The sequence below is a fragment of the Pygocentrus nattereri genome, chromosome 5, assembly GCF_015220715.1.
Source record: "Pygocentrus nattereri isolate fPygNat1 chromosome 5, fPygNat1.pri, whole genome shotgun sequence".
Classification (NCBI taxonomy): domain Eukaryota; kingdom Metazoa; phylum Chordata; class Actinopteri; order Characiformes; family Serrasalmidae; genus Pygocentrus; species Pygocentrus nattereri.
The window spans coordinates 29,910,920-29,920,919 of NC_051215.1; the positions used below are offsets into that span (position 1 = coordinate 29,910,920).

The 10,000-nt window shown below is 39.6% G+C and overlaps 2 protein-coding genes across 4 annotated transcripts in view; one reads left to right on the plus strand and one right to left on the minus strand.

Annotated features, from left to right (window-relative positions):
• The window catches only part of thada (THADA armadillo repeat containing), a 130,097-nt gene extending 124,562 nt beyond the window's left edge, over window positions 1–5,535 (minus strand). For both annotated transcript variants that reach the window (XM_017690616.1, XM_017690614.1), the window contains exons 1-10: window positions 5,387–5,535; window positions 3,778–3,906; window positions 3,588–3,694; window positions 2,786–2,922; window positions 2,243–2,391; window positions 2,129–2,161; window positions 1,952–2,000; window positions 1,053–1,246; window positions 354–448; window positions 45–268 (exon numbers count right to left, since the gene is read on the minus strand). In XM_017690616.1, coding sequence (XP_017546105.1) covers window positions 45–268; window positions 354–448; window positions 1,053–1,246; window positions 1,952–2,000; window positions 2,129–2,161; window positions 2,243–2,391; window positions 2,786–2,922; window positions 3,588–3,694; window positions 3,778–3,850 — 1,061 coding nt within the window. In that variant the 5' untranslated portion in view covers window positions 3,851–3,906; window positions 5,387–5,535. The remainder of the gene's footprint in view (window positions 1–44; window positions 269–353; window positions 449–1,052; window positions 1,247–1,951; window positions 2,001–2,128; window positions 2,162–2,242; window positions 2,392–2,785; window positions 2,923–3,587; window positions 3,695–3,777; window positions 3,907–5,386) is intronic.
• Window positions 5,536–5,744: 209 nt separating this feature from the next.
• plekhh2 (pleckstrin homology domain containing, family H (with MyTH4 domain) member 2) overlaps window positions 5,745–10,000 on the plus strand; it is a 49,379-nt gene continuing 45,123 nt past the window's right edge. For both annotated transcript variants that reach the window (XM_017690608.2, XM_017690609.2), the window contains exon 1: window positions 5,745–5,900. The gene's annotated coding sequence lies outside the window, so the exon portion shown is untranslated. The remainder of the gene's footprint in view (window positions 5,901–10,000) is intronic.

Genomic DNA, 10,000 nt, shown 5'->3' on the forward strand with positions numbered 1-10,000 from the left:
TATAGTGAGTGTACCATGATAGTGAATCATGTGCAGATCTTCACCTTGTATCCAGAGACAGAATTACATCAGGTATGAGGAGCAGTAGTTTCTCAGCCTGTGACCCTAGTGCCCTTCCTCTCCAGTTAAGCATGGCCAGGGCTCCATGGCTCAAATACAGAGCCACTGCTGCTGGCCTGCTGCTCACATACAGGCCTGCATAGCTCTTCATCAGCCACTGGGGTGCACTGCTTCCTTCCTGTTCTGAGGACTTCAATAGACTTGCCACCTACAATCCACATTCAAATCTTAAATAATACTAGACAACAGATTCAATGTCAGATTTATATCCATTTAGGAAAAACGCTACTCACAGTGTCGGCCGTATCATCTCCATTTCCCATCACGGATCTTATGAGCAATACTACAGCCATTCCAGCTGTGCTCTGCACTGTCTGTATGAACTCCTCTGGAAAGAGAGAGAAAAAGAGAGAAGAAGAAAAAGGAACTATGAGTGCATGATATTGAAAAGAAAAGTAATAAATGATAAATTGAGTGATGCCTCTAGAGAAGGCAAGTTGTACTTACTTTGCCATCTGGGTACTTAAGTTTTTTTGTATTTTGTAGTTCTTCACTTGTTTTGGTAGCCATTTTATATGAACTGTGTATTGTGTATAACTGTGTATATGAAATGTGTATTTCATTAAAATACATTTAATAGTGCTCTTAGGATACTTTAACCATGTCTGATGTAACCAAGATGTTTGTATGTTTAATATAATTATAAATGCTTCAGTAACCACGTTTACATGCATAATAGGTACATGTGAAGCACATTTTTCTGTTGCAATACTAAAAACGTGTCTTACTCAGACTTGTCATCACGTGATGCTGGTTTATCTAAACATGCACTTTATTTTGGATCCAATTACTTGTAGTCTGCATGTAAACTGAGATTTCCATCAGATTGTTGAGTTAGCATGTAAACACCTCATGTATTCAATCAGACTGGCAAAAATCCATGCCTGTAAAGACAGCCAGTTTGCAATATTACTTTGGAATCTCTGACCTACCATCAGTAAGGATGAGTGTATAACACTGTAGAAGTCCACTGAATGCTTCCTGTAGAGTGCTGGTCATTGCAGTTTCCAGGAAAGCGGCACTGATGACATCCTGAGATCTCTGAACCACCAGCATAGAGGCTTTGATCACGGCCAGACATGACTGCATAAGCTGTGCCTGGGCTACATGCCGACCAACTAAACCTCTAATACAGGCAACAGACAAGGAGACCACATTAACATTGTAATAACTTCAGTTCAGGTACACTATCCAATGCTAAATGCAGGGAATAGTGATTGACTGTGCAAACATGAAGGTTGAAGTCAAATGCTTGAGAAGGATCTGGCTACAGACATGCACTCTCAGTCTAACATGGACTGCGAGCCTATTGTTGACATCAGCAAAACAGTGAACTATGTACTGCTGGGCAAGAAGAGTTACACAGAATGTATATTAACATTGCCATACTGATAATAAGATAATTAAATGTGAAAACTTTCAAAATACAACCTACCACAAGAATGAGACATGAATGTCGGGTTTATTCACAGAAAAACCACAAAGGCTGAAACTCATGCTGAAGACGACTAGAGCCGGTTATCAAAAACTGTAATATTGATTAAAATAGAGTAGAGTACCAACAACCTGCTAGAAAGTTTTCAGACAACATTGTTATAACTTTCTGTAAAAACAGTACATTGTCATAAAGTAACTGGGTTTGCAGGGCCAGCAGGAATAAAACCTGATGGTTTTGCTTCCTAACAGGAATTGGCTTCATGGTTGCGATCAGAGGTTTACGTACTGTTGGGCTTCTGCTGCCATTGTGGCAGAGAGTGCATGTCCACGTGACGTCACTGGGGCATCTGGCTGAGAGTGCATGTCTGCAGCCAAACTCTATTGAAATGCTTACCTGCTAAGCTCTAAATATTCACTCACAGCCTTCTTGAAGAACTGGAGAACTACATGGAAACAGGAGTTATAACAGATCAGAAATCATGACAAATTCTATATACTGTTGGTCATATTCTGTAGGCATACATGTTAAGTTTGGCTCAAAAGCCCAAGGATATTGTGAAGTAATACTGACCTTCTGTTAGCAGGTGATGAATACAGCTCTCTCCTGTGACACAGAGCATTGCATATTTAGAGGAAAATCATTAAATACAGCACTTCAGTGACCATGTTGAAAACTTTGACATACCAATGGGGAAAGCATCCAGACAGGATGTGATGCAGTCTATGAGATGAGAGTAATGCTCAGAGCCCAAAGAGGACAGGGAAGCAGACAAACATGCAGACAGAATGCACACAGCCTTCTCCTGCAGCCAGTCTGGAACATTACTCAGAGCACTGAGAGGAAGAAAAGAGAGAGACAGAAAGACAGAAGAAAGGCTAAGGCAATGTGATAATATTTAATGTTGTTGTAATAAATTAGATCAAAGTATGCTTTTCTCAGCATATTATAAGTATTGTTGATAATTATAACAGACTTCAAAGCTGCATGACTGCTTAAAAATTAGAGCGGAACTAGTACTGGTTTGATTTACTGAAGCACTGGATTCACAGTTTTTGATAGTATTTTTAAACATGGCACTACTTTGTTCCAATTTATCAGAAGTTGTACAGATGTCTGAAAAATATTTTGACATAGTGAAAACTTCTTAAAGTTTCATGATAACATTGTATTTTCCATATTGCCCACGTGACAGAAGTTCTACAAATGGATGGATGAAGACAAACATACCTGGCAATGGCCCTCTTCAGTGGGTTTTTAGCCTGCAGTGTGATGTATATGTCTCCCATAGTGTTCAGGCAAGCCAAGAGTAAGGCATCTGGAGCCGACTCATTCTGACCCTCGAAACGCTCCAGCATGGAACCTGCCTGCACAGTCACCATACCAACCCACTCATCAACAACACAGCCACTGTTCACATGTATCAAGTATGTAATACATAAATGTGGGTACAGTGAATAGTAGATCAAACAATTAAAAGTCTGATAAGTCCCTGATTAATGAGACCTAAACTTGTCAATGGATATGTTCACTTCTGCTTGGGGTCGAAAGATTAAAAGGTTTTACATTGAAATCGCAATTTCAAAAGAGAATAATTTTGTTAAATCACAAGAGCTGCAATTTCTAATACAGGCTACATCATCAACAACATGGTCTTAAAGGTTTTGAGCAAAGTAATTTAACCTAATTCCATGGGACTTGTGAATTGCCTGTAGATGACTTGGACCAATCAGAAGCAACCAAACAGAAGGGAGGTAACATCACAATCACAACTAAATGGCAATCTGGCACCATACATTCAGTGTTCAAGCCTCAAGTCAGAAAAAGTGGATATGCTTTGTGGCTATGGCCAAAAAAGGCCTGGATCTCAATGTATATAAAACACCAGCACAATTTAATTTGCAGATACGATACTGGTCAGAAAATCACAATCAGATATTTTCTCAAAATCATTCAGTCCTACTGACACTCTTGATTCATATACTCCTTAAGTGTATAAAACGCATTGAGACAATGAACCCTTCCATCATACCTCGGATACCAGCTGGATCTGTTGAACCGGATCAGTGGAGGCCAAACAGTCCTTCAGCGTCTGGGCAAGCTGCCTGGAGCCACTGTCTCCATCTACAGACAGGGAAGCTGAGCAAGAGACACGCAAAAGTCCAGTAAGTGAACGGAGTACAGTTTCAACCACAATCCAAACTCTGACCCCAGTTACTCACCCCTCAGGCTCTCCAGCTTGGCACCATCGAAGGCCACAGCCTCCACTTTGGGAGCTTTCTTCTTCACCACCATGACTAGTTCTCAACCAATACAACAGGAAGTGGGTGTCAGTCAGCTTTGCCAAGAGTCTGTTTAAATAAAAAAAAATCTAAATTTGAATTGGTCAGTGAATGTTTCATTACAAACCAAATCTTCATCTTGTATAGAACCATCTATTGTCACATTTGCACACAAACTCATGCATGTCCAGTCTATTTCGCTGAACAAGAATAAAAGCAAAGTCAGCAGTGGATCAAACCTCATAAGAGCATAGCACGCCTACATTTGAATATTATAGATGAGCTCAGAGAAATTGAGAAAGTTAAAAAAGCAAGCAAACTGAGAACTTTAGAGAACAGTTAAGTAACTTAAATGAGACAAACGCAGCCATTTTTCTATTTTTTTTTTTTTACATTCACATTTACATGCGTCTGTAAAACACCAGGTATATCAGTTTGTCAGTTACTCTTCTGAAATAAAGCTGAATCTGAAATGACTCACTAGCACCTACATAGTGCACTATACAGATCTTCAAATATTGCCTCCTAAACCCAAACAGCACAACATTATTTCCTAAACAGAGCCATTATGATCAGCTACACTGTTAAAGTTTGTTCTTCAACGGTTCTTTAGTAAAGGGAATTGTTTTATTTATAACCAGTTCTATATAAACCCACTTCACACTTAAATGGTCCCTCATATGGTGAAAAACCCTTTAGATTGATGGAGAATGTGTCATAAATGGTTCTTTACAGAATCTTTTTGAAAATGGTTTTAATACCACCCAAAAGGGCCTTCTATTGTTATGATGTCAAGCTTGTAACAATAGAAACAACAGAAGAACCGTTTTTGATGATATATAGAACAATACACAGCACATTCTCCGTACACCTGAAGAACCATTTTTACCTTGCCAAGAACAATTTAAGCATGAAATGGTTTTCAACAGAACTAGGCTCTAAACAGAACCATTCCCTGTACTAAATAACCCTTGAGGAGTGTATGAAACGTGCAGTTCCCTACTGGGACTAGTGCATCTTAGTGCACTACTTGGGTGAAGAAGGGAAAGTTATATAGGGAGGGTTGAGATTGGATAGTCAGCCTAAGATCGTCAAACACATCATTTGAGGTGGGCTACCCTGCTGTGAGCGCTGCTGAAAGGGGCGAAAATGACAGTGTGGTGCTTCTCAATGAAGCTTTGGGTTGGGTGAGAAATGACACATCCAAGAGGAAATGTCTGAGTGACCATTCAACCTGCGGTGAAACATTACTGTAAACAGCCGGAGATGACAAGACTGATGAAGCACATGGACCTCAGGAGGGGTAACCGAGGGTTAAACACGCGGACTTCTCAGCAGGAAACGAATGTTGTTCGTGTAATTAGACAAGCACAGTAAAGGTGAGAGCTGGTCAGACAGTACAACCCTCCTCCAGTAACTAGCTAAGACACTGAAGTAATGTTAGCGCTGCCTCTGCGAACTTCACTGAGATGGAAACGCTAGCTAATGCTAGCTGCCTGCATGCACGCGCGGCCATATAAGCTAACGGTTGAATGAATCGTCCACTCACCAGTCAAAAGTCTGAGTAACGACTCTGTGGTATGACATGAAAAAACACCGGCATATTTTTTGGGTAAAAATCTGGCCACGCTTTTAAAAAATGACTGTAATCCTCTCGCTAGCTGCTTTTCTTGTACCCTTACCACCATAAGACTCGCGCGCGACACGTCAAGTCCGGAATCGTAAGCGAGAGACCCACCCAAGGCTACTCTGATTGGCCAAGCTGAACAATCTCTCACTTTGATTGGCTGAAACACACATCAGTCAAATTCGACGCTAAAATTTAAATGATCACGCCCATCATGCTTTCGATTGGTTAGATTCAACAAACGACACGCCCCTTGACCAACCCACTGGCCAGGCTCTCGTACTATGCTGAAATGGAAAGTTTGAGGGAGGAGGATGAGAGACTTTTGGCCGTTTTCCTTTTATAATTAGGTTAACAGAGCAGTGAGAAACTGCGCAGGACGGAGTGTATCATGGAATGAATACGGTGGCTGTGTTTATCCCGGCTTTCTTTCAGGGTAAGAATAAGAATCTTTCAGTGTTTACAGTAAAAGACGTGTTGCTCTGATTTCCACTCTGGATGAGGACGTGGGAAGACGGGGGTCTACCTCAGAGTGAGCGCTTTCTTTCTCTGCATTTGCACACGTGATTCTAAACTACGAACAACAGTACGCTGTACAACTGCCGTGGTATAGGATAATCTACTGCTGCTTGACTGTGGGATATTATAGCATTGCTGTAGAGTACAGTGCAGTGGATTTACTATAGTATGCTATACCAGTGCAGTGCTATGGAGAAAAGTCCTAAACACGTTGTGGATCTGCTTTAAGGTGGGCAATAAATACACACATTTACTACTGTGGCTGATATGTGTCTACGTATCCTATCAGAAACTTATGAATGTCATGTTTTCACCATATCTACATAGGTAGTTGACTTCAGCTCAGATTTATGACAAAAACCATACCATTGCATTCCTTTAGATTGAATATTCAAAGTTATGTCCTTTTCTATTTTAGTTGTGAGAAACCAATTCATGCGTTGGTTCTAGAACTTGTCCTCTGGCATGAGGACAGTCTAATGATAATATTTGATTCAGAAGTTATCAGACAGACTCGAAAAATATGACACAATGGGATGAAGCCTAAACCAATATAGCTAAAAACAAGTCCAAATATAAGGCTAATTCATCACCATAATGTTGTGTCATATCAAAATATGAGCACATCAATACCATTTCATACATTGTTTTGTGAAGCACATAGAATATGGAATAAAACTGTAGAACACAGGCCTTTAACTATTAGTAGAAACTCTTCAAAAACAACTTTTATAATAAAATATATTTACATGAGTAGTTAAAATCTACAATATCCATATCAATTAGCAGTGCCAGCTGTACTTAATAAGCAACATAAGCAGCCATTTAGGGCCCCTTGACTACTAGGGGCCCCCCAAACAACTTTTGAATCGTTACTGTCGCATTATGTTGTCGAAGATGCTCGAGTGAGGGAAAAGGAGCAACTGATTAATCATGTCTCAAAAAAGATTGTATGCATCTGGGGCCAAAAAACAGAAGAGAAAATGGGAGGATGAGGAGAAAAGGCTTAAACATAAAGGTATGTTTTGCATTACTGTGATGTAATCATTATGCCATTTGTTTGGCTTGCGTGGACAACAAGAAATCTTCAGCAATGCATAATTAGTCAGTCCTAAATGTATATAATTTAGATAGCTTGTGGTAGTTAGCCTACTATTTTACAGTATGTCAGCAAGCAAGATAGGGGGGTGAAAATCCGGCTTGGGGGGCCTGAAGTGCTAGAGCCGGTCCTGTGAACTAGGGCTGTAAAATGTAGCATTTGTTAATTGTTACTGTGATATTGGCCTTTACTCGTATTAAAGTAGGCTGCAATATGCAAATGAGTCTGTGTGCTGTGAGTACTCAGACCAAATTTTGATGAATTAAGGTTTTCGTGTAATCCAACAAAAGTAAATTAGATGAGGCAAAACAATCTTGAACCATATCAGATTACTAGTTTACCAGTGCATTTTTTTAATTTATTGCAGGCTACGTTGCACTCGCAATATGTGGCAATGCAACGATGCTACTTGTTGCCTGTATAATGCATCTGTAGTATGCTTTAGGCCGCATAAAGGCTACTTGGTCACAATATGCCTGTTTCTCGAACTGCATACCTGAATCTTAAACTTGTGAAATGCTCAAACACTGCAGTGAGCAATTTTCTATTATAAAAGAGATGGCCCAAAATTGTATTACACACTTCTATAACCTAAGTATAGCTCAGCTAGTTTGCATTGAAGACCCTGTGGTTACTCCGTAGTAAGTCTTAGAATGAAGTAAGCCTTGGATTTTAGAGGGTTAATGCACAGTCTGTGTTATAGCTATTAATCAGGGCTTATGTATACCAGTGCAATTATAATTTCACATCACAAAATAGGACATGGCAGTCACAACATTGGCTGTTTCCTGTTAAAGGATGATTTTTGGTCTGGTTGTATGCCAGACTGTGTTGAATCTAGTGTTACAGTATAATGTTTAAGTAATAAATACATAAAAATGTTTATATCACCATTTTAATTGCATCCCACCAAAGGACTATTCTGGTCTAATTTTGGCCGAGCTTTATTGGACAGCTCCTATAGATATTCTGCATTCACGTTTTTACCAAACTATTTGCACCATTAGGATAAAGATTGCACTAGGATTAGATTTTCGGGCCTGAATGCAGGTGAGGATTAGGTGCTGAACTGAGGTTAAGGAAACATTTAGTTAAAGGCAAGATAAGCATCTACTGGGGGCTATCCAAATGAAATCTTTTCTAACAGCACTGAAAAATGCTGGATTTTGTTTTTCAGCAGAAACTTATCTTCTCTTTAGACAATGTGATCTGTCATTTGTACTTCTTGTATTAAAAAGGACCCTTTTCAATAATCAAGCGTTGAAATGAATACCTATTTTGTATTCACAGAGTGATGTCACAGTTGTTGGACCTCAGTTTTGGAGACAAAATTTAATCCATCATAATTATATAGACTGGAAGACCTACAACCTTTAGCTTCATGTTTCAGTTTAAACATTTTTCTGAACCTTTTCCCAGCATATGTGCAAAATCACAAAATTAAAATTATAGACATTCAAAGACGCTGACTTTGAAGACTCAAAGTGTGTCCTTCATCCAAAAATATTTGTTTTTAAAGAGACATTTCAGAATGTGATTTAAAAACAAATATGTAAAATTATTTTATTTACATTTATAATTGGAAACACAATAAATGTGGGTTGGGGGGGTTGTGCTGGTGATGTTAACCGGCCATACATAAGTGGATCCCAGATGTATTGGATGGAGCCCCATCACTGCAGAGAATACAGTTCCGCTGCTCCACAGCCCAGCACTAGTGGCCTTTGTACTTCTCTTGAGATGGTGCTTATCATTACGCATTTTAACCCCATTGTGGCTCATGTGTGGCTGCTCTAGAGTGTCCAATTCTGCTGGCAATGGAGATTATTCAAGATGTGTGTGTGTGTGTGTGTGTGTGTGTGTGTGTGTGTGTGTGTGTGTGTGTGTGTGTGCGCAGTTAAACACTTCTTTGGCAACATCATGAGTAAAGTCACTTCAATATATGCACATATAATTATCATTATCCCAACAACTGGTTGTTTTTCTAATGTTTCTTTGATACATTCTTTTTAATTTAAGTTGGTTGATCCTCAAAGCCAGACCTATTTACCACAACCTTGTGGAAGACGTGTAATTGGGCTCCACACGCGTTTCAGCTTTCTTTGTGTTCAAGCCAAAGCTATAATGAGAATGTTTTATTATAGTAAAAGACTATCTCTCTCACTCTCTCTCTCTCTCTCTCTCTCTCTCTCTCTCTCTCTCTCTCTCTCCCTCTCTCTCTCTTTTTCCCTTCTCCTTCCCTCTCTCACTCCATCCTACGTCCCCCACTCCTCCACCTCACCTCTTCCTGCTATTTCACCTTTGCTTTCACATGTGTTTTTCATAACTGAAATGCGTACAGTGGAAAAGTGTGATGGTGGACCCGATTTGGCTGGTGGGGTTTGTTTTGGTCGTGGTCAGTCTCTCCAGGGCGCTGCCCAGCCCTGGAACACTTTTTACACTGTAAAAGAGCTTTTTCACGTAACTGATCTCTCTGCTCCACTGAGGCAGAGTAGCTGCCACGATGCCAGAATATGGATTTTGATAACAGTGGCAAGTACAGTTTGACAATGTTAGAAATGAACACCAAGTTTTTATTGGACTCAGAAAAATATTTAAATATTGCAGCTTAATTATTCTCTTTAACAATCTAATTCAGTCTTTCTGTCTCTCTTATTTATCATAACAGAACCCTTCAGATGTATTCAAATGAGCACAGTTTCAGCTAAAAGCAGAATACAACATAAGCACGGTTTTTACATAATTCATTAAATGAGCTCTTGTAATTACACTTATGAAATGTGTTGTCTTTGTGCATGTTTGTTGTTTGTGTCAGGTATTGGATATTTTAGTTTTGTCCATTTCAACTCCTTGAGACCACCAGTGGTTCCAAAATACACTTTGTTCATCCATCCATCCTTCCATTTTCTAAGCCGCTT